This window comes from Danio rerio, chromosome 4 (genome assembly GCF_049306965.1).
Source record: "Danio rerio strain Tuebingen ecotype United States chromosome 4, GRCz12tu, whole genome shotgun sequence".
NCBI classification, from domain to species: Eukaryota; Metazoa; Chordata; class Actinopteri; order Cypriniformes; family Danionidae; genus Danio; species Danio rerio.
Genome location: NC_133179.1, coordinates 52,116,989 through 52,140,398, shown reverse-complemented (window position 1 = coordinate 52,140,398; position 23,410 = coordinate 52,116,989). Strand labels below are relative to the sequence as shown.

The 23,410-nt window shown below is 40.2% G+C and overlaps 1 protein-coding gene and 11 non-coding genes across 12 annotated transcripts; 1 reads left to right on the top strand and 11 right to left on the bottom strand.

Moving 5' to 3' along the window:
- Positions 1-115: 115 nt before the first annotated feature.
- Positions 116-187, bottom strand: trnap-agg (transfer RNA proline (anticodon AGG)). The gene has a single exon. It is a non-coding gene; the product is annotated as a tRNA-Pro (tRNA).
- Positions 188-1,615: 1,428 nt separating this feature from the next.
- On the bottom strand, positions 1,616-1,687 carry trnap-ugg (transfer RNA proline (anticodon UGG)). The gene has a single exon. It is a non-coding gene; the product is annotated as a tRNA-Pro (tRNA).
- Positions 1,688-5,083: 3,396 nt separating this feature from the next.
- Positions 5,084-5,155, bottom strand: trnap-cgg (transfer RNA proline (anticodon CGG)). The gene has a single exon. It is a non-coding gene; the product is annotated as a tRNA-Pro (tRNA).
- A 299-nt stretch (positions 5,156-5,454) lies between these two features.
- trnap-agg (transfer RNA proline (anticodon AGG)) lies at positions 5,455-5,526 on the bottom strand. Its single transcript has one exon. It is a non-coding gene; the product is annotated as a tRNA-Pro (tRNA).
- A 1,035-nt stretch (positions 5,527-6,561) lies between these two features.
- Positions 6,562-6,633, bottom strand: trnap-cgg (transfer RNA proline (anticodon CGG)). The gene has a single exon. It is a non-coding gene; the product is annotated as a tRNA-Pro (tRNA).
- Positions 6,634-7,960: 1,327 nt separating this feature from the next.
- trnap-ugg (transfer RNA proline (anticodon UGG)) lies at positions 7,961-8,032 on the bottom strand. Its single transcript has one exon. It is a non-coding gene; the product is annotated as a tRNA-Pro (tRNA).
- Positions 8,033-8,912: 880 nt separating this feature from the next.
- Positions 8,913-8,984, bottom strand: trnap-agg (transfer RNA proline (anticodon AGG)). The gene has a single exon. It is a non-coding gene; the product is annotated as a tRNA-Pro (tRNA).
- Positions 8,985-9,465: 481 nt separating this feature from the next.
- On the bottom strand, positions 9,466-9,537 carry trnap-cgg (transfer RNA proline (anticodon CGG)). Its single transcript has one exon. It is a non-coding gene; the product is annotated as a tRNA-Pro (tRNA).
- Positions 9,538-9,836: 299 nt separating this feature from the next.
- Positions 9,837-9,908, bottom strand: trnap-agg (transfer RNA proline (anticodon AGG)). Its single transcript has one exon. It is a non-coding gene; the product is annotated as a tRNA-Pro (tRNA).
- Positions 9,909-10,943: 1,035 nt separating this feature from the next.
- On the bottom strand, positions 10,944-11,015 carry trnap-cgg (transfer RNA proline (anticodon CGG)). Its single transcript has one exon. It is a non-coding gene; the product is annotated as a tRNA-Pro (tRNA).
- Positions 11,016-11,314: 299 nt separating this feature from the next.
- On the bottom strand, positions 11,315-11,386 carry trnap-agg (transfer RNA proline (anticodon AGG)). The gene has a single exon. It is a non-coding gene; the product is annotated as a tRNA-Pro (tRNA).
- Positions 11,387-12,385: 999 nt separating this feature from the next.
- Positions 12,386-17,443, top strand: LOC103910820 (uncharacterized). The gene is made up of 11 exons (XM_021475690.3): positions 12,386-13,084; positions 13,524-13,688; positions 13,810-14,004; positions 14,113-14,188; positions 14,522-14,781; positions 14,865-14,972; positions 15,184-15,254; positions 15,698-15,795; positions 15,947-16,144; positions 16,237-16,323; positions 16,771-17,443. Exons 2-11 carry the CDS (start codon positions 13,632-13,634, stop codon positions 16,938-16,940), a joined length of 1,320 nt encoding a protein of 439 aa, XP_021331365.2. The 5' UTR covers positions 12,386-13,084; positions 13,524-13,631; the 3' UTR covers positions 16,941-17,443.
- The last annotated feature ends 5,967 nt before the right edge of the window (positions 17,444-23,410 follow it).

Below are 23,410 nucleotides of genomic sequence, written 5' to 3'. Positions count from 1 at the left end.
CACTATGCAAAGGAATGCTTTATGTGCCGACACTATCTGCTGACAAACTGGAATTCTTCGAAAAACGTTTTTTATGAAAGCCATAATGCCCTGTAAAACAAAAGAATAACTGCAAGGGCTCGTCCAGGATTTGAACCCGGGACCTCTCGCACCCTAAGCGAGAATCATACCCCTAGACCAACGAGCCACAAAAGCTTGAATAGTTTACAAGACATCAGAAGGAACAGATGGTCAGAAATCCTTATCTAACAAACATTGAAGCAGGGCTTTTGATTCATTTGGACCCGGGACTTCTGCAATGGTTCGTCCAGGATTTGAAAACGAGACCTCTCGCATCTTAAGCGAGAATCATGCCCGTAGACCAACGAGCAACTGCAAAACAGCCACTTTACATGGCAACACTATCTGCTGACAAACCGGCATTCTCAGAAAAAAGGCCTCTGTGTAAGCCACAACGCCCTTACAAAACAAAAGACAACTGTAAGGGTTCAATTGAAATTTGAACCTAGGATTTCTCATGGCATGAACGAGAATCAAACTCCTAGAACAGCAAGCCACTATGCAAGAAATATTTTATGTGGCGACACTATCTGCTGACAAATTGGAAATCTTTGAAAGACGTTTTTCCGAAAGACATAATGCCCTGTAAAACACAGTACACCTGCAGGGGCTAATCCAGGAACTGAACCCGCGTCCTCTCGTAACCGAAGTGAGAATCATACCCATAGACCAATGAGCCACTAAATTGAGAGAATTTCACAAGACGTCAGATGGTCAGAAATCTTTCTCTAACGAATCAAGGGCACCCTAAGTGAGAATCATACCCCTAGACCACCGAGCCACTGCAAAACAGCAACTTTATATGGCAACACTATCTGCTGACAAACTGGAATTCTCAGAAAAAAGGCCTCTGTGTAAGCCACAACAACCTTACAAAACAGCAGACAAGTGTAAGGGCTCAACCGAAATCTGAATCTGGGATTTCTCATTGCATGAACGAAAATCATACGCCTAGACCAGCAAGCCACTATGCAAAGGAATGTTTTATGTGGTGACTTTATCTGCTGACAAACTGGAATTCTTCGAAAGACATTTTAATGAAAGTCATAGTGCCCTGTAAAACACATGATACCTGCAAGGGCTCGTCCGGGATATGAACCCAGGACCTCTCTCAACCAAAGCGAGAATCATACCCCTAGGCCAACGAGCCACTACATTGATAAAACTTCACATGGCGTCAGAACCATCAGATAGTCAGAAAACTTTCTTTAACGAATCAATGGCACCCTAAGCGAGAATCATACCCCTAAACCAACTAGCTACTGTAACAGCCACTTTACATGGCAAAACTATCTGCTGATGAACTGGCATTCTCAGAAAAAAGGCCTCTGTGTAAGCCCGTAGACCTTACAAAACAGCAGGCAAATGTAAGGGCTCAACCGAAATTTGAATCTGGGATTTCTCATTGCATGAACGAAAATCATACTCCTAGACCAGCAAGCCACTATGCAAAGGAATGTTTTATGTGGCGACACTATCTGCTGACAAACTGGAATTCTTCTAAAGACATTTTAATTAAAGTCATAGTGCCCTGTAAAACACATGACACCTGCTAGGGCTCGTCCAGGATTTGAACCCGGGACCTCTCACACCCAAAGCGAGAATCATACCCCTAGACCAACGAGCCACTTCTGTGATAAGATTTCACATGGTGTCAGAAGCATCAGATAGTCAGAAAACTTTCTCTGACGAATCAAGGGCACCCTAAGCCAGAATCATACCCCTAGACCAACGAGCCACTGCAAAAGAGTAACTTTACATGTCAACACTATCTGCTGACAAACCGGCATTCTCAGAAAAAGGCCTCAGTGTAAGCCACAACCCCCCTACAAAACAAAAGACAACTGTAAGGGTTCAACTGAAATTTGAACCTAGGATTTCTCATGGCATGAACGAGAATCATACTCCTAGACCAGCAAGCCACTATGCAAGAAATATTTTATGTGGCGACACTATCTGCTGACAAATTGGAATTCTTTGAAAGACGTTTTTACGAAAGATATAATGCCCTGTAAAACACAGTACACCTGCAAGGGCTCATCCGAGAATTGAAACCGGGTGCTCTCGCACCCTAAGCGAGAATCATACCCCTAGACCAACGAGCCACAAAAGCTTGAATATTTCACAAGACATCTCAAGCAACAGATGGTCAGAAATCCTTATCTAACAAACATTGAAGCAGGGCTTTTGCTTCATTTGGACCCAGGACTTCTGCAAGGGTTCGTCCAGGATTTGAAAACGGGACCTCTCGCACCTTATGCGAGAATCAAGCCCGTAGACCAACGAGCAACTGCAAAACAGCCACTTTACATGGCAACACTATCTGCTGACAAACCGGCATTCTCAGAAAAAAGGCCTCTGTGTAAGCCACAACGCCCATACAAAACAAAAGACAACTGTAAGGGTTCAACTGAAATTTGAACCTAGGATTTCTCATGGCATGAACGAGAATCATACCCCTAGACCAACGAGCCACTAAATTGAGAGAATTTCCCATGGCCTCAGAAGCATCAGATAGTCAGAAAACTTTCTCTAACGAATCAAGGGCACCCTAAGTGAGAATCAAACCCTTGACCAACGAGCCACTGCAAAACAGTAACTTTATATGGCAACACTATCTGCTGACAAACTGGCATTCTTCGAAAAATGTTTTTTATGAAAGCCATAATGCCCTGTAAAACAACAAAATAACTGCAAGGGCTCGTCCGGGATTTGAACTCAGGACCTCTCACACCCTAAGCGAGAATCATACCCCTAGACCAACGAACCACAAAAGCTTGAATATTTCACAAGACATCTGAAGCAACAGATGGTCAGAAATCCTTATCTAACAAACATTGAAGCAGGGCTTTTGCTTCATTTGGACCCAGGACTTCTGCAATGGTTCGTCCAGGATTTGAAAACGGGACCTCTCGCACCTTATGCGAGAATCAAGCCCGTAGACCAACGAGCAACTGCAAAACAGCCACTTTACATGGCAACACTATCTGCTGACAAACCGGCATTCTCAGAAAAAAAGGCCTCTGTGTAAGCCACAACGCCCTTACAAAACAAAAGACAACTGTAAGGGTTCAACTGAAATTTGAACCTAGGATTTCTCATGGCATGAACGAGAATCAAACTCCTAGAACAGCAAGCCACTATGCAAGAAATATTTTATGTGGCGACACTATCTGCTGACAAACTGGAATTCTTCGAAAAACGTTTTTTATGAAAGCCATAATGCCCTGTAAAACAACAGAATAACTGCAAGAACTCGTCTGGGATTTAAACCCGGGACCTCTCACACCCTAAGCGAGATTCATACCCCTAGACCAACGAGCCACAAAAGTTTGAATATTTCACAAGACATCAGAAGCAACAAATGGTCAGAAATCCTTATCTAACAAACATTGAAGCAGGGCTTTTGCTTCATTTGGACACGGGACTTCTGCAATGGTTCGTCCAGAATTTGAAAACAGGAGCTCTCGCACCTTATGCGAGAATTATGCCCGTAGACCAACGAGCAACTGCAAAACAGCCACTTTACATGGCAACACTATCTGCTGACAAACCGGCATTCTCAGAAAAAAGGCCTCTGTGTAAGCCACAACGCCCTTACAAAACAAAAGACAACTGTAAGGGTTCAACTGAAATTTGAACCTAGGATTTCTCATGGCATGAACGAGAATCATACCCCTAGACCAACGAGCCACTAAATTGAGAGAATTTCCCATGGCCTCAGAAGCATCAGATAGTCAGAAAACTTTCTCTAACGAATCAAGGGCACCCTAAGTGAGAATCAAACCCTTGACCAACGAGCCACTGCAAAACAGTAACTTTATATGGCAACACTATCTGCTGACAAACTGGCATTCTTCGAAAAATGTTTTTTATGAAAGCCATAATGCCCTGTAAAACAACAAAATAACTGCAAGGGCTCGTCCGGGATTTGAACTCAGGACCTCTCACACCCTAAGCGAGAATCATACCCCTAGACCAACGAACCTCAAAAGCTTGAATATTTCACAAGACATCTGAAGCAACAGATGGTCAGAAATCCTTATCTAACAAACATTGAAGCAGGGCTTTTGCTTCATTTGGACCCAGGACTTCTGCAATGGTTCGTCCAGGATTTGAAAACGGGACCTCTCGCACCTTATGCGAGAATCAAGCCTGTAGACCAACGAGCAACTGCAAAACAGCCACTTTACATGGCAACACTATCTGCTGACAAACCGGCATTCTCAGAAAAAAGGCCTCTGTGTAAGCCACAACGCCCTTACAAAACAAAAGACAACTGTAAGGGTTCAACTGAAATTTGAACCTAGGATTTCTCATGGCATGAACGAGAATCAAACTCCTAGAACAGCAAGCCACTATGCAAGAAATATTTTATGTGGCGACCCTATCTGCTGACAAACTGGAATTCTTCGAAAAACGTTTTTTATGAAAGCCATAATGCCCTGTAAAACAACAGAATAACTGCAAGAACTCGTCTGGGATTTAAACCCGGGACCTCTCACACCCTAAGCGAGATTCATACCCCTAGACCAACGAGCCACAAAAGTTTGAATATTTCACAAGACATCAGAAGCAACAGATGGTCAGAAATCCTTATCTAACAAACATTGAAGCAGGGCTTTTGCTTCATTTGGACCCGGGACTTCTGCAATGGTTCGTCCAGGATTTGAAAACGGGAGCTCTCGCACCTTATGCGAGAATTATGCCCGTAGACCAACGAGCAACTGCAAAACAGCCACTTTACATGGCAACACTATCTGCTGACAAACCGGCATTCTCAGAAAAAAGGCCTCTGTGTAAGCCACAACGCCCTTACAAAACAAAAGACAACTGTAAGGGTTCAACTGAAATTTGAACCTAGGATTTCTCATGGCATGAACGAGAATCAAACTCCTAGACCAGCAAGCCACTATGCAAAGGAATGTTTTATGTGGCGACACTATCTGCTGACAAACTGGAATTCTTCGAAAGACATTTTAATGAAAGACATAGTGCCCTGTAAAACACATAACACCTGTAAGGGCTCGTCCGGGATTTGAACCCGGGACCTCTCACACCCGAAGCAAGAATCATACCCCTAGACCAACGAGCCACTGCAAAACAGTAGCTTTATATGGCAACACTATCAGCTGACGAACTGGCATTCTCAGAAAAAAGGCCTCTGTGTAAGCCACAACGCCCTTACAAAACAGCGGACAACTGTAAGGGCTCAACCGAAATTTGAATCTGGGATTTCTCACGGCATGAACGAGAATCATAGTCCTAGACAACCAAACCACTATGCAAAGGAATGCTTTATGTGCCGACACTATCTGCTGACAAACTGGAATTCTTCGAAAAACGTTTTTTATGAAAGCCATAATGCCCTGTAAAACAACTATATAACTGCAAGGGCTCGTCCGGGATTTGAACCCGGGACCTCTCGCACCCTAAGCAAGAATCATACCCCTAGACCAACGAGCCTCAAAGCTTGAATATTTCACAAGACATCTGAAGCAACAGATGGTCAGAAATCCTTATCTAACAAACATTGAAGCAGGGCTTTTGCTTCATTTGGACCCAGGACTTCTGCAATGGTTCGTCCAGGATTTGAAAACGGGACCTCTTGCACCTTATGCGAGAATCAAGCCCGTAGACCAACGAGCAACTGCAAAACAGCCACTTTACATGGCAACACTATCTGCTGACAAACCGGCATTCTCAGAAAAAAAGGCCTCTGTGTAAGCCACAACGCCCTTACAAAACAAAAGACAACTGTAAGGGTTCAACTGAAATTTGAACCTAGGATTTCTCATGGCATGAACGAGAATCAAACTCCTAGAACAGCAAGCCACTATGCAAGAAATATTTTATGTGGCGACACTATCTGCTGACAAACTGGAATTCTTCGAAAAACGTTTTTTATGAAAGCCATAATGCCCTGTAAAACAACAGAATAACTGCAAGAACTCATCTGGGATTTAAACCCGGGACCTCTCACACCCTAAGCGAGATTCATACCCCTAGACCAACGAGCCACAAAAGTTTGAATATTTCACAAGACATCAGAAGCAACAAATGGTCAGAAATCCTTATCTAACAAACATTGAAGCAGGGCTTTTGCTTCATTTGGACACGGGACTTCTGCAATGGTTCGTCCAGGATTTGAAAACAGGAGCTCTCGCACCTTATGCGAGAATTATGCCCGTAGACCAACGAGCAACTGCAAAACAGCCACTTTACATGGCAACACTATCTGCTGACAAACCGGCATTCTCAGAAAAAAGGCCTCTGTGTAAGCCACAACGCCCTTACAAAACAAAAGACAACTGTAAGGGTTCAACTGAAATTTGAACCTAGGATTTCTCATGGCATGAACGAGAATCAAACTCCTAGAACAGCAAGCCACTATGCAAAGGAATGTTTTATGTGGCGACACTATCTGCTGACAAACTGGAATTCTTCGAAAGACATTTTAATGAAAGACATAGTGCCCTGTAAAACACATAACACCTGTAAGGGCTCGTCCGGGATTTGAACCCGGGACCTCTCACACCCGAAGCGAGAATCATACCCCTAGACCAACGAGCCACTGCAAAACAGTAGCTTTATATGGCAACACTATCAGCTGACGAACTGGCATTCTCAGAAAAAAGGCCTCTGTGTAAGCCACAACGCCCTTACAAAACAGCGGACAACTGTAAGGGCTCAACCGAAATTTGAATCTGGGATTTCTCACGGCATGAACGAGAATCATAGTCCTAGACAACCAAACCACTATGCAAAGGAATGCTTTATGTGCCGACACTATCTGCTGACAAACTGGAATTCTTCGAAAAACGTTTTTTATGAAAGCCATAATGCCCTGTAAAACAACAAAATAACTGCAAGGGCTCGTCCCGGATTTGAACCCGGGACCTCTCGCACCCTAAGCAAGAATCATACCCCTAGACCAACGAGCCACAAAAGCTTGAATATTTCACAAGACATCAGAAGCAACAGATGGTCAGAAATCCTTATCTAACAAACATTGAAGCAGGGCTTTTGGTTCATTTGGACCCGGGACTTCTGCAATGGTTCGTCCAGGATTTGAAAACGGGAGCTCTCGCACCTTATGCGAGAATTATGCCCGTAGACCAACGAGCAACTGCAAAACAGCCACTTTACATGGCAACACTATCTGCTGACAAACCGGCATTCTCAGAAAAAAGGCCTCTGTGTAAGCCACAACGCCCTTTCAAAACAAAAGACAACTGTAAGGGTTCAACTGAAATTTGAACCTAGGATTTCTCATGGCATGAACGAGAATCAAACTCCTAGACCAGCAAGCCACTATGCAAAGGAATGTTTTATGTGGCGACACTATCTGCTGACAAACTGGAATTCTTCGAAAGACATTTTAATGAAAGTCATAGTGCCCTGTAAAACACATGATACCTGCAAGGGCTCATCCGGGATATGAACCCGGGACCTCTCTCAACCAAAGCGAGAATCATACCCCTAGGCCAACGAGCCACTACATTGATAAAACTTCACATGGCGTCAGAACCATCAGATAGTCAGAAAACTTTCTCTAACGAATCAATGGCACCCTAAGCGAGAATCATACCCCTAAACCAACTAGCTACTGTAACAGCCACTTTACATGGCAAAACTATCTGCTGATGAACTGGCATTCTCAGAAAAAAGGCCTCTGTGTAAGCCCGTAGACCTTACAAAACAGCAGACAAATGTAAGGGCTCAACCGAAATTTGAATCTGGGATTTCTCATTGCATGAACGAAAATCATACTCCTAGACCAGCAAGCCACTATGCAAAGGAATGTTTTATGTGGCGACACTATCTGCTGACAAACTGGAATTCTTCGAAAGACATTTTAATGAAAGTCATAGTGCCCTGTAAAACACGACACCTGCAAGGGCTCGTCCGGGATTTGAACCCAGGACCTCTCACACCCAGAGCGAGAATCATACCCCTAGACCAACGAGCCACTACTGTGAAAAAATTTCACATGGCGTCAGAAGCATCAGATAGTCAGAAAACTTTTTTCTGACGAATCAAGGGCACTCTAAGCCAGAATTATACCCCTAGACCAACTAGCCACTGCAAAACAGTAACTTTACATGGCAACACTATCTGCTGACAAACCGGCATTCTCAGAAAAAGGCCTCTGTGTAAGCCACAACGCCCTTACAAAACAAAAGACAACTGTAAGGGTTCAACTGAAATTTGAACCTAGGATTTCTCATGGCATGAACGAGAATCATACTCCTAGACCAGCAAGCCACTATGCAAGAAATATTTTATGTGGCGACACTATCTGCTGACAAATTGGAATTCTTTGAAAGACGTTTTTACGAAAGATATAATGCCCTGTAAAACACAGTACACCTGCAAGGGTTCATCTGAGAATTGAACCCGTGTCCTCTCGCAATCGAAGCGAGAATCATACAGATAGACCAATGAACCACTAAATTGAGAGAATTTCACAAGGCGTCAGATAGTCAGAAATCTTTCCCTAACGAATCAAGGGCACCCTAAGTGAGAATCATACCCCTAGACCACCGAGCCACTGCAAAACAGCAACTTTATATGGCAACACTATCTGCTGACGAACTGGCATTCTCAGAAAAAAGGCCTCTGTGTAAGCCACAACGACCTTACAAAACAGCAGACAACTGTAAGGGCTCAACCGAAATTTGAATCTGGGATTTTTCATTGCATGAACGAAAATCATACTCCTAGACCAGCAAGCCACTATGCAAAGGAATGTTTTATGTGGCGACACTATCTGCTGACAAACTGGAATTCTTCGAAAAATGTTTTTTATGAAAGCCATAATGCCCTGTAAAACAACAAAATAACTGCAAGGGCTCGTCCGGGATTTGAACCCGGGACCTCTCGCACCCTAAGCGAGAATCATACCCCTAGACCAACGAGCCACAAAAGCTTGAATATTTAACAAGACATCTGAAGCAACAGATGGTCAGAAATCCTTATCTAACAAACATTGAAGCAGGGCTTTTGCTTCATTTGGACCCAGGACTTCTGCAATGGTTCGTCCAGGATTTGAAAACGGGACCTCTTGCACCTTATGCAAGAATCAAGCCCGTAGACCAACGAGCAACTGTAAAACAGCCACTTTACATGGCAACACTATCTGCTGACAAACCGGCATTCTCAGAAAAAAGGCCTCTGTGTAAGCCACAACGCCCTTACAAAACAAAAGACAACTGTAAGGGTTCAACTGAAATTTGAACCTAGGATTTCTCATGGCATGAACGAGAATCAAACTCCTAGACCAGCAAGCCACTATGCAAAGGAATGTTTTATGTGGCGACACTATCTGCTGACAAACTGGAATTCTTCGAAAGACATTTTAATGAAAGACATAGTGCCCTGTAAAACACATAACACCTGTAAGGGCTCGTCCGGGATTTGAACCCGGGACCTCTCACACCCGAAGCAAGAATCATACCCCTAGACCAACGAGCCACTGCAAAACAGTAGCTTTATATGGCAACACTATCAGCTGACGAACTGGCATTCTCAGAAAAAAGGCCTCTGTGTAAGCCACAACGCCCTTACAAAACAGCGGACAACTGTAAGGGCTCAACCGAAATTTGAATCTGGGATTTCTCACGGCATGAACGAGAATCATAGTCCTAGACAACCAAACCACTATGCAAAGGAATGCTTTATGTGCCGACACTATCTGCTGACAAACTGGAATTCTTCGAAAAACGTTTTTTATGAAAGCCATAATGCCCTGTAAAACAACTATATAACTGCAAGGGCTCGTCCGGGATTTGAACCCGGGACCTCTCGCACCCTAAGCAAGAATCATACCCCTAGACCAACGAGCCTCAAAGCTTGAATATTTCACAAGACATCTGAAGCAACAGATGGTCAGAAATCCTTATCTAACAAACATTGAAGCAGGGCTTTTGCTTCATTTGGACCCAGGACTTCTGCAATGGTTCGTCCAGGATTTGAAAACGGGACCTCTTGCACCTTATGCGAGAATCAAGCCCGTAGACCAACGAGCAACTGCAAAACAGCCACTTTACATGGCAACACTATCTGCTGACAAACCGGCATTCTCAGAAAAAAAGGCCTCTGTGTAAGCCACAACGCCCTTACAAAACAAAAGACAACTGTAAGGGTTCAACTGAAATTTGAACCTAGGATTTCTCATGGCATGAACGAGAATCAAACTCCTAGAACAGCAAGCCACTATGCAAGAAATATTTTATGTGGCGACACTATCTGCTGACAAACTGGAATTCTTCGAAAAACGTTTTTTATGAAAGCCATAATGCCCTGTAAAACAACAGAATAACTGCAAGAACTCATCTGGGATTTAAACCCGGGACCTCTCACACCCTAAGCGAGATTCATACCCCTAGACCAACGAGCCACAAAAGTTTGAATATTTCACAAGACATCAGAAGCAACAAATGGTCAGAAATCCTTATCTAACAAACATTGAAGCAGGGCTTTTGCTTCATTTGGACACGGGACTTCTGCAATGGTTCGTCCAGGATTTGAAAACAGGAGCTCTCGCACCTTATGCGAGAATTATGCCCGTAGACCAACGAGCAACTGCAAAACAGCCACTTTACATGGCAACACTATCTGCTGACAAACCGGCATTCTCAGAAAAAAGGCCTCTGTGTAAGCCACAACGCCCTTACAAAACAAAAGACAACTGTAAGGGTTCAACTGAAATTTGAACCTAGGATTTCTCATGGCATGAACGAGAATCAAACTCCTAGAACAGCAAGCCACTATGCAAAGGAATGTTTTATGTGGCGACACTATCTGCTGACAAACTGGAATTCTTCGAAAGACATTTTAATGAAAGACATAGTGCCCTGTAAAACACATAACACCTGTAAGGGCTCGTCCGGGATTTGAACCCGGGACCTCTCACACCCGAAGCGAGAATCATACCCCTAGACCAACGAGCCACTGCAAAACAGTAGCTTTATATGGCAACACTATCAGCTGACGAACTGGCATTCTCAGAAAAAAGGCCTCTGTGTAAGCCACAACGCCCTTACAAAACAGCGGACAACTGTAAGGGCTCAACCGAAATTTGAATCTGGGATTTCTCACGGCATGAACGAGAATCATAGTCCTAGACAACCAAACCACTATGCAAAGGAATGCTTTATGTGCCGACACTATCTGCTGACAAACTGGAATTCTTCGAAAAACGTTTTTTATGAAAGCCATAATGCCCTGTAAAACAACAAAATAACTGCAAGGGCTCGTCCGGGATTTGAACCCGGGACCTCTCGCACCCTAAGCAAGAATCATACCCCTAGACCAACGAGCCACAAAAGCTTGAATATTTCACAAGACATCAGAAGCAACAGATGGTCAGAAATCCTTATCTAACAAACATTGAAGCAGGGCTTTTGCTTCATTTGGACCCGGGACTTCTGCAATGGTTCGTCCAGGATTTGAAAACGGGAGCTCTCGCACCTTATGCGAGAATTATGCCCGTAGACCAACGAGCAACTGCAAAACAGCCACTTTACATGGCAACACTATCTGCTGACAAACCGGCATTCTCAGAAAAAAGGCCTCTGTGTAAGCCACAACGCCCTTTCAAAACAAAAGACAACTGTAAGGGTTCAACTGAAATTTGAACCTAGGATTTCTCATGGCATGAACGAGAATCAAACTCCTAGACCAGCAAGCCACTATGCAAAGGAATGTTTTATGTGGCGACTTTATCTGCTGACAAACTGGAATTCTTCGAAAGACATTTTAATGATAGACATAGTGCCCTATAAAACACATAACATCTGCAAGGGCTCATCCGGGATTTGAACCCAGGACCTTTCACACACAAAGCGCGAATCATACCCCTAGACCAACGAGCCACTAAATTGAATTTATTTCACATGGTGTCAGAAGCATCAGATAGTCAGAAAACTTTCTCTAACGAATCAAGGGCACCCTAAGCGAGAATCATACCCCTAGATCAACGAGCCACTGCAAAACAGTAACTTTATATGGCAACACTATCAGCTGACGAACTGGCATTCTCAGAAAAAAGGCCTCTGTGTAAGCCACAACGCCCTTACAAAACAGCAGACAACTGTAAGGGCTCAACCGAAATTTGAATCTGGGATTTCTCACAGCATGAACGAGAATCATAGTCCTAGACAACCAAACCACTATGCAAAGGAATGTTTTATGCGCCGACACTATCTGCTGACAAACTGGAATTCTTCGAAATACATTTTTTTGTCTTTATTTTAACAAAACAAAAAAGAACAGAACAATGACAACAGCTTACAACCAAGAAATTTCTTAGCATCACAGCACATAATGAAAAATCAAAATCAAAAAGAAGACATAAAAATACGGAGTAATAATAAAAATAGAAAAGTACATAAATTAACCAAAGTTTATGGTGATCTAAGGTTTTGCAAAAATGTACCTGAAATCCTAGGACCTACATATTCAAGCAACGGAGTCCAGATCTGATAAAAAGTGTTTTTCTATGGAGAGAGATTAGACTCAATAATAATTCACGCAAAAGACACGATGTACACATGCGTAGCCAAATTCACATGCGTAAAATATTTATTTATACTCACAAAAACAATTCACATGCACAAAATAAAAATACATTTTCACAAAATACATTTCACAAATGCAAAACACCATTTGCAAATATATAAGAGTGTACAAAAAGTTTTGAATGTTTAAAATTCACGAGTTCATCCTGAATGAGAATGTGCAAATCCTCTCTCACGTACGACTCACCCTGAATACGAGTGTGTGCATTTTTGAGACTTTCCTGTCAGCACACACCTCCCACGTGAGTCACTCGTGCCCTGTAGCCAATAAGATGCGAGCTTACTGTTCAACCAATCACAACTCCCTGAGAATGTGGGAATGACCGAAGCGCTTCACTGTGCGCTCCATTTGCGCAGTCTGACCTAATTAACGGAGATGATCCTCTAAGAAGAAGAATACTCCTCTATTTAGCATGGCAGGTGAAGAGCGGGATGCGCGGGTAAGTGGTTACTTGATTTCTATAGTGGTTTATGTATGCAAAGATTAAGTATCAAACGTTTGTTAAAGCAATGGCTGCTGTTGTTTATAATGTAAACTTTATAACGTAAATTAAGTCCGTTATTAAGCCAACATGGCGAGTGAAGAACGGGATGGTCGTGTAAAATAGCATGGCTTCTGTCATGGTCGATTCTAGGATTGTCATTCAAGGGAGCTCAGCTATAAATTTGATCGAGGACTAATTTGGGGGTGGAATCGATCGCGTACTAAAGTGAAGACCGGGAGAGCGTAATGCCGTTTTGGGTGTGGGTGGGTATGGGGGGTGGAGAGAGGAGATGATCGCCGACTGTAAGGAACGGGCGGGGTGGGGGTCGGCAGTGTTGATCGCGGACTATGAAGATAACAAATGATAAAAGGTATAATTGGTATTTGTCTTACAGGCACTGTCATCAGAAGTAGAAATAGCAGCAAAAGCTCTGATCGATGTATTAGCCAGGGGCCTTACTCCATCTTCGTAAAGAAATGCACTAGCTAGTGGTAGTAGACCAATGAGAGAAAGCATCTCAAGTGGGACCATTCCTTTGCCTGCAGAGCCTGAAAACATGGTAAGGCAAGCCTTAAAAAGGTAATTTTTCATGTTTACTGTAAAACACAACTTTTTGTGTCATGCAAAAAATGTTTCTTATTATTAATATGTTTATTCATTTTGCCCTTTTGTCACTATAGGCAATTCCCAAGTATGTTTGGGACAGAGATTTTTCTGTGGCCAAACCTGGAAACATTAAAAAAACTGATTTTCAAATCCATGTCCTCTCTGAACCATCACCCTTCACACCAAAAGGAGATGAAGACCTTGAGCTTGTCCATGCTGGACTTGGAAAAAGGCTTTTAACTGTTCCAGATAATTTTAAACACAGTGAGGTAATTGCAAATGTTACCATAATACTAGGAATTGATGGGAGTTTTATATCTGTTGGAAAAAAAAAAAAAAAAAAAAAACTAAATGATGAATTTTGTTTCATTCTTAAGATTGTCAGTCTGCTTGAAGGAGAGTTTCCCAAATTAAAAACACTTCAGGGTGGCTGGATGTTTTACAAGTCTACAGGTATTTATGTTTTGCATGTTACATATAAACAAAAAATGATTTGTGTGCATTTGCAATAATTTTGCACTTTTGTAAATTAATGAAACTGGTATGTGCTTTGTTGGCGTTAATAATTTAGTAATAAGCTTCATTAGTTTAAACTTTTTAGTCAAGCACATGTTTCTCTGCCATGTTCTAAGATTATGGCATGCCCTACTTCAGTTTTCCAGTGGTAAACAGAGCTTTATTGAACATTTCTGTCCAAAATTTTAGGTGACACATTTATAACAATATTGCTAGCCCAAGAAGGCAACAGTAGTCCTGAATGTGATTCTCAATTGATTTTGCCATTAGGTGGTGGTGGGCGGCGTAAGCTGTCTATAATTCCCACAGATGCTGATGGATACTCAACTCGACTCCTAAAATCAGTGTCAAATAATGGAAAGAACATGCTGTTTGTAGTTCCATTACAGGAACAGCTTTCCACTGAACCATTACCTTATGATTCTGTGGAGTTTGCTAAGATGCCACAGTCCAGCTGTATGAAATGTGGTAAGAAAATACCACTGCCATTGCTGCCCTTACACATTGAAGAGTGTAAAGAAGCTGAGACAGTAAGTCATACAGTATTATGGTTTTATTTTTCTATCAATATTATTTATTTACAATGCCAATGCATTTTGATTACTTTTATTAGGAGTCTTCAAATGATGTGACCATTCTAGATGATGATGTAGACGAAAATGTAATCGAAACTGTTGACCAGCCAAGCCCACTTCACCCCATCTTAGAACCATCATTACAGGTCTTTGATCAAAGCCTATTTCTTGTATTTGGGTATACTCACTATATTTGAATATACCCAATTCGTGGTTCCATAAAGAATGTGTTTGAAGCTATTCAAAATTTGAGACTATTCTTAATATTTTAGAATCTTTTTATGGGGTAGAATATGTATGTTCTTCAACAAATTTGCTACAAACATACATTGTTTAATTTATTTTTACTTTTTACAGATTTGTCCAATTTGCCAGATCTCTTTCCCAACTGATGTCTTGCCTTTTCATGCAAGCATGTGTGGTGAAGGGTAAAGTTATGCTAAAAATTGTAGGATGACATGCCTTTAATACTAAAGGATTAGTTTGCACAGTTTGTTTTGGTTGTATATATCTCGAGGGAGATGTACAAAGATCAGATGGAATGTAGGGTAAAAAATTAACAAAATAATTTTCTGGTGGACTGTCTTAAATTTAAATTAATGTGTTGGTTTCATAAACTGGGTCAGTAGTAGACATTATTAGATTTGATGTATGTAGCTTTTATAAGCCTTGCTTTGAGAAAATCATTACTGGTGACTTTTGACATTAATGACTATAAACAGTATGTCATTGTAAGTTACATCCAGACTTTGTCTGGCACTAGGGTCTAAGCCTTGTCTATGAAACTGGGCAAATGCTTTTAATATGCATGAAAATTTTTGAAGTGGCTTAATGAACAAAATTGAAATTGTTTGTGTCTTGCCTGTTTTAGAGAAAGGACTTTTGGTGACAATGATTCTTCATTCACTTTAAATACAGAAGAATTGCCAGGACCCTCAACTGCACAATCTTCAACATCCCTGTCTGCAGGTTAGACACAACACATTTAATTTTTTTTTAGTGCTGTTGTACTGTAAAATGATAAGTGCATCTTTATTCATTTATTCTTTCATCTTTTTTGTATTGTTATTCAACTATGCTTGTAAAATGGTATTTAGATAAATTGTTCATTTGATTTCAGCATGGAAAAATGAAATTGACCCATTCAAATCATCTCGAATGTTCTGTGATGAGTTGCTCTCCATCAATTCACACTGTCCATCTCTATCATTACTCATCAACCAGTTTGATACTATGGATGAACAAGATAGTACCCTGGTTTCATTTTATAAAATGAACAGTGCTAATTGGTCCACTCCATTGAAATATAGATTGACTGGTACTTCTTTTTTATTATTAAAATCATTTGAATCGCTTATAGTCTGTACAGTTTGTGCAACGAACTTGCTTCATTTTGTATTTTTTTTTTAGGAGATGCAGCTGTTGGCAAGGGAGTTAACCGCCATATTTTGTCAATGATGATGCAAAAACTGAAGACTGGCTTCACTTTAAATTTGGGTTTGTAATTGGTTGCAGTTCGGTTACATGTGCACACACACACACACACACACGCACACACACATATATACATATATATATATATATATATATATATATATATATATATATATATATATATATATATATATATATATATATATATAAAGTTAATTTTCGTCAACACTGCCTGTAACCCTGACCTTTTTCTGTATGATTTCGTGCACTGTACTTGAGAAGCCTTTTGCACACCTGATAAGATGTAAAATGTTCATAACATTATCTTCTATTTACTGGTGGGCAATGCAGATCGATGCTGACTGGTACCACCACAGTGCATACAGAGAAAACATTTGTTTAGAATTTTACAGATGTGATTTGATGTTTTATGTCTCTTTTGCTTTTGGGCTATTACAGATTTTATACAACTAGTACTATTAGTTAATTCTTACTGATTGGATTTTTTAGGTTCATCTACTACAGCCCTTTTTGAGGGGGAAAAAAACCACCGTGTACCTTCTGCATCTGCTGTACTACGGGACAGCAACCTGTTCCAGATGGCTGGCCGGATGATAGGCCATTCATTTTTGCATGGAGGTCCTAGTCTTTCTGGACTGAGCATACCTGTGGTCATATAATCAGCTCAGACCTTGTTTATTTTAAAATAATTTAATTCACAGGAATTAGAAAAATAAGAAAGTTACATTTCTTTTCTAATTCTCCCCAAAATTAAAGAACTTCAGTTAAAATGATTAATGATGTGTCTCCATCAAAAGAATTCCTGAGATTAAAAGTTGATACTGAGGAGAACTTGTCAATTTTGTGAAAGTTATTGAAAACACTGAGCATGTTTATACAATTGCATATACTCATGTACATGACTCATAACACATAATGTCGCGCAGATCATTAATTCTATTTTATTTACTTGTGTAAATATATATTTATTCACTTTTTAAATTAAATACAGTAATATTATTGACTAATATAAAAATGTTTATCTGATTTATGTACAATGCAGTTTTTACAGTAATATTTTTGTCTTTTAGTAGAAATATTATATGAGTGACTTGCTTTGTTTATCAAATAAAGTGTATCTAATTGGATTTGCATTTTAAACATTAAATAAAAGTTTAAAAGATAATATTTTTTGTTTCACATATTTAGGTTTTAGTTATAATACTCCCAAAATATTTTGGCAGAAATCCACAGATTTTTATCAATATTCTTCGCAGAAATAGCAAAAAACGTTGACAGATTCTTTCTGGCCCTACTCATGACTCATAATACGTAATGCATAATACAGAATGTCTCATGTCAATATCCATTTAAACCCTTTTTACAATAAACAAGTTAAATTTGGTGTAACTAAAACAAATTGTACACAGCATTACCTGGTTAACAACCTTTTATGCTTTGCAAAACATTCTTCATTTATAAATGCAGGTTTTTGGACCTTCTTTTTAAGTGTGACTTTGAGATTATTAGACTCATGAAAGGCCTAATAAAAGTATCCTCTTTCAATTTTTATTTTGCTCACCTATCATTGCTGGTTAGTAATAGTATATATATATATATATATATATATATATATATATATATATATATATATATATATATATATTAGGGATGCACGATATATTGGCGGCCATATCGGTATCGGCCGATAAATGCTATTTTTAGGACTATCGTTATCGATTCGATGTCTAAATTCGGCTGATATCTTTAAGCCGATAAATTACGTAATTGTACAGACTTGCGCGCTGCGCACGCTTGGGCGGATCTTGTTCAGACTTGCCCACTGCACTATAATGGATCTCTCTTCACACTGTTTATTCCTTCAAAGTCTGTAATTTCTTCAAGTGGTATTGCTGTGCGTTAATAAGTCAGTAAGTAACCATGTTTCTTATCATTGTAGATGTGTTTGATTGAGTGTCATTGTGTATTTTGCTTTAAATCGCCTCAGGAAAAATATTAAGTATGTAAACCTTTCCAGCTCTGTCTCTTTGTTGTGTAGAGATAGCAGGGGATCTTAACTTATTACTCCAGGGCCAAATAATATTAGTTTCGTGGTGAATTGCCTTCTCTTTTAGTTGCAGCCGGTGAATGAACGAGGACACATGTAACTTGGTCCAAAATATTTATTACTTTTCGTGTGGTACAACAAATCAGTCACCTAAAATAGTCTCATTGCCCAAAAACCGCTCCTCTCTCTCTCCCTCTCCCTCTACGCTTCACACACACACACACCAAACTGCAACTGGACCCGCACATTTTACAACAAGTGTAAACAGTTGTTTGTAATCTGATTATTTGTTATTATCAACACGTTGCTTGTCATGTGTTGTTGATGTAAGATGTATTCAGTTTGATCGAAATATTCATATTGATTATGACGAGCGCGCGAGCTGTCACCGCGCACACACACACACTGTAGCACGGGGGAGAGGTGAATCCAGTCATAGAGGCTCTCGACCAGCGGCTCATTCTGTCTTTATATTCAGCTCTGTTAGCCATAAAGTCAGCTCATTGCAGGTTTTGTATGAAAGTCTGACTCTGATGGCAACTCTTCCTCTACAGTTGAGTAAAACTCAGCGGTTTATCATAAACTTTTCATCGATCATTTTCCCCCCGCAATTGACAGCAAGAACGAGCGCAGACGCATCTGATTGACAAGCAGCAGCTACATGTTCGAAAGAATCTAAAACGCCAAATAGCATGAATCTGTGCCGCATTTTCTAAACGTACTATCTGTAAGCTATTTACTTGTACGGTGGCTCTGAACTGTCAAAACACCTCTAAAAAAGGCTTTTTCGTACATGACGTATTTGTACATGTGTACATCACTGTAACACGTTTTATTCAAGAACATTTGAGCTGGTTTCAGTCCTTAGTGCTTTCATTCTCATCTTATTTAAATATATTTAATTTGCTTGTTGAATAAATCATATTTTGTTATTTAACCTTCTTAATTTTATGCAACAGTCAAGTTGCATGTTAATTTGCTATGAAGAAAAGGAAGTAATGTATTTTTTGCATGCTGATTTATGTGAAATCTTGAATATAGGTCTATAATCACCTTGCAATTTTGAAGTTAAAGCTTTTTTGCTTTGAGTATAGACTATTTAGTTCATAAAAGAAGTTCAATCTTTTATGAAGTTTGCTGTATAAAAATATATCATTTTGAAATATTTATAAATATCGGCCTATACATATCGGTGCATCCCTAATATATATATATATATATAGGAACAATCAAAATGTTAATAATTAAATAACTTGTTACTCTTAAAATAATTTACCTTTAACACAATAAACCTAAAACTATAACCTACACACACACACCACTTGCAGACAGCACACAATATAATCTATCAGTGCACATGAGTAGTACAATATGTAATGCATATAAATAATATTTGGAATTTACAGATAGCTGAAGTCCTTCAGTAGTCTAATGAGTACTGGAATTAGCATGTAAGCTAACAAATCACTCATGTTCTCATTCACAATAGCAACACTGGGTTTCCCATACACTGATTTATTTGTAGTAATGTGGGAGTTTTCACATGAACATTTCTTTAAGGGAAACTAGTTGTCCATAGAAAGTTTAATTGTCTTCATGAAGAAAGACTTGTTTATTTTCTAAAATATGTCCATCAAAATAAAAGTGTAGTGTTTTGAAACCAAAGTCTCCATTTGTACCCACAACACATCAAGAGTTTATCAAGTCAAAATCTCATAATCTGACAAAAATCTGATCTGTGGTAACTGGCAAATGGCATTGTGTAGTCTGAACAGGGCTTTATAGTGTCTGCATCAGTCTCTCACTGTCATTGCAAGTTCACACCGGCCGAGTTTAGGTGGACTTTCATTCACCAACATGTTTTGTGAAACTGCAGACAAAAGCCCAAAATTGGAGGCAAATCGGTGTTTGTTCAAGGGAGTGAAAATCAAACAATGTGAATAATCAAAAACACAATCTAAGGGTGTAGGACAGTTTACCCTGCATATCCCCAAACATTTTCTCCTCCCTAATCTTTCTAATTCTCTTTTCAGTGCCGACCATTTGATTGCAGTGTGCAATGTGCATAAATTTGGTTTTCAGTTCATAATAACTTGAAACGGAGTCACGTGGGACCGTTGAACAAGATGGAGGGCTGAAGACTAGCTCCGGCTTGACCTCGTTAATTTATTTATTTTTAGTAAGTTAGCACCCCACTGTTAACTATTAGTAGCGTTAATTGAATATAAAAAAATAATTTTGCAATTGCTCGGTTATGACATCCAAGTTTACATCGAAGGCGCGAGCTGCAAAGCAGGGCGCAATGGCTAGTGACGGGCCTGCCGAGATTCGAGAAAAAGACGCTCGATTGGGACACGTTACTACACCACCAGGGTTCGCGGAGTTACAGGCTGCGTTAAAAGCAGCAATGGATGAAATGGCACGATTTAGTGCAAATTTGTCAACTTTGCAGGCAGATGTAACGAGTGTGAAGACTACGCAGTTTCAGATGAAGGCGGACGCGGCCGCCATGGCGCAACGGCTTGACGAGGCAGAGGCTCGAATTGGAGTGCTTGAAGACGAGAACGAGCGCCTGCAACAAATGGCCGAAAAAAGTGCTAAAGACTGTGCAGATCTTCGGGATTCGGTTTCGGATATGGTAAATAGGGAGCGGCGCATGAATCTACGTCTAATAGGACTTAAGGAAAAGTCCGAGAATGGTAATCTGCGGGAATGTGTAAGGCTGATTCTCTCCGAGGCTCTGGATGTGGATATCTCCGAAACGGAGTTACAGCGTGTCCACCGATCTTTGGTTCCAATGCCGGATGAAAACAAGCCCCCTCGCCCCGTTATTATGCGCTTTCACAGTTTTCTGGAAAGAGGGAGGGTTATGGCAGCAGTGAGAATGAAAGTGCGGGAAGGTGGCAGTATCATGTGGAGGAGTTCTAAAATATCGCTGTTTCCTGACATGACGAGAGATGTGGCGGAAAAAAGACGGCGGTTCACAGCGGTCAGAAAGAGGCTTCACGAGCTGGATATCCGTTTTACTCTGGCGTATCCTGCAGTAATACGCTTCACATGGAAAGGACAGCGAGTGAGCTTTGATGATCATAACAAGGCGCTGATGTTATTGTCTGAAAAGGACTGAGGTACGGAAGTTGCTTTCTGGGGACAAAAGTTATGTTATTTGATGCTAAGATAAAAACAAACAGACTAGGTCTGCAACCAATGTAAGGACAAAGGGATCTACAGCAAGTTTGATGGGGTGTTAACATGCGATTTACAAGAACGTTCTGGGGCGGGGTCGACAGGTGGTTCCATCATCAGCGCTTCACTGCTCGTGTATGGGGAGGGGCCTTCTTTTAGTGAAAGGATGTAACTTGGGAGGGTTCAAGGGGTTTAAGTTCTTGAAGTCAATGTTTACAGAGTTCGTTTATGTCTTTTATTTTTACTTTTTTACTTTTGTATGTATGTTTTTTACAGACAGCAAGTGTTTATATATAGTTGGGAGACATGCATGGAACGGCTAAATATTTAAAAATAATATCCTGGAATATAAATGGTTCTCATAATCCAGTTAAAAGAAGAAAATGGTTAGGTTACCTTAAATCTATAAACGTGGACATTGCTTTAATTCAAGAAACGCATATGATGGGTCCAGAGGCTGAAAAACTTAAACGTGACTGGGTGGGACAGGTGTTTCATAATTCATATAATAGTAAGAGGAATGGGGTAGCAATATTAGTGCATAAGAGGGTAAATTTTGTCATGATTAAGCAAAAGAAGGATGAGGAGGGGAGATTTATATGGTTGGAAGCCATGGTTGATGGGCAAAAAGTTAATATTTGCAATATTTATGCTCCAAATAAGGAGGATAGTGTATTTTTTCATATGGTTAATAAGATGATTGGGGGACAAGCAGGTAATCAGTTAATAATTGCAGGTGATTTTAATCAGGTGCAAGATGCCTATCTGGATAGAACAACCTACCATAAAAATATGCCCAGAGACAGATTAGCTATACAATTAATGATGAAAGATTTGGGGTTGGTGGACATATGGAGGCTTGTCAATCCTAGAGAGAGAGAGTATACCTTCTTTTCACATAATCATAAATCTTACTCAAGAATAGATTACTTTTTGGTTTCTGGTGATTTAGTAGAGTCAGTAGTAGACTGTAAGATAGGCGTGATTGCTTTGTCAGATCACGCACCAGTGGAGATGACATTAGACACTAAATCTAAGACAATAAAACAAAACAGATGGAGATTCAATATATCCTTGCTTCAGGACTTAAATTTTAGTACAAAATTGGGAGCTGACTTAAAGGAATTTTTCGAGATTAATGTTGGTACCACAGAGAGGCTGGGAACGGTATGGGAAGCATCAAAAGCTTATGTCAGGGGTAACGTAATACAATATGCTAGCTTGGTAAAAAGACTTGACAAGGAAAAAGTTAAGGACATTGAGGCCAGAATTAAAGTTTTAGACAGGCAATTATCACTAAAGTTTTCAGATAATATTTTAAAACAAGTCTGCGATCTGAAATATCAGCTTAATGATATTTACAATAGAAAAGCAGAGTATGCAATGTTTAGGATGCGCACAGCTTTCTATGAAAGTGGAGAAAAGGCTGATAAATTGTTAGCAAGGCAATTGAAACAAAAGGATGCTAGTTTCTTAATTTCAGCTATCAAAAATGAAAAAGATGAAGTGGTGACTGCAAACATGGACATTAATAAGGTCTTTGAAAAGTTTTATAGTAAACTATATGAGGCAGAGTCATCCCCAGACTGTACTAAATATAGAGATTTTTTCTCCAAAATTACACTTCCCACCTTGTCCTCAGACCAGCTTGAGATGTTGGATGCACCAATAGAAGAATCTGAAATTAGGGCTGCGATAATGTCAATGAAGGCCGCTAAGTCACCAGGTTTAGATGGCTTTCCTGCCGAATACTATAAGAAGTACATTGACATTGTTGCACCAATATTGGAAGGGGTGTATAAGGAAACCTTGTTACTGGAGCAGATGCCCCCAACATTTAATGATGCGCTAATTACGTTAATTCTTAAAAAGGATAAGGATCTTTATGATCCTGGG

Excerpts from the sequence above, each read along its gene's own strand:
- LOC103910820 (XM_021475690.3), top strand. The coding sequence starts at position 13,632 with ATGAGAGAAAGCATCTCAAGTGGGACCATTCCTTTGCCTGCAGAGCCT. Across the intron at positions 13,689-13,809 it reads CTGCAGAGCCTGAAAACATG|GCAATTCCCAAGTATGTTTG; the intron begins GTAAGGCAAGCC and ends TTGTCACTATAG. Across the intron at positions 16,324-16,770 it reads TGGCTTCACTTTAAATTTGG|GTTCATCTACTACAGCCCTT; the intron begins GTTTGTAATTGG and ends TGGATTTTTTAG.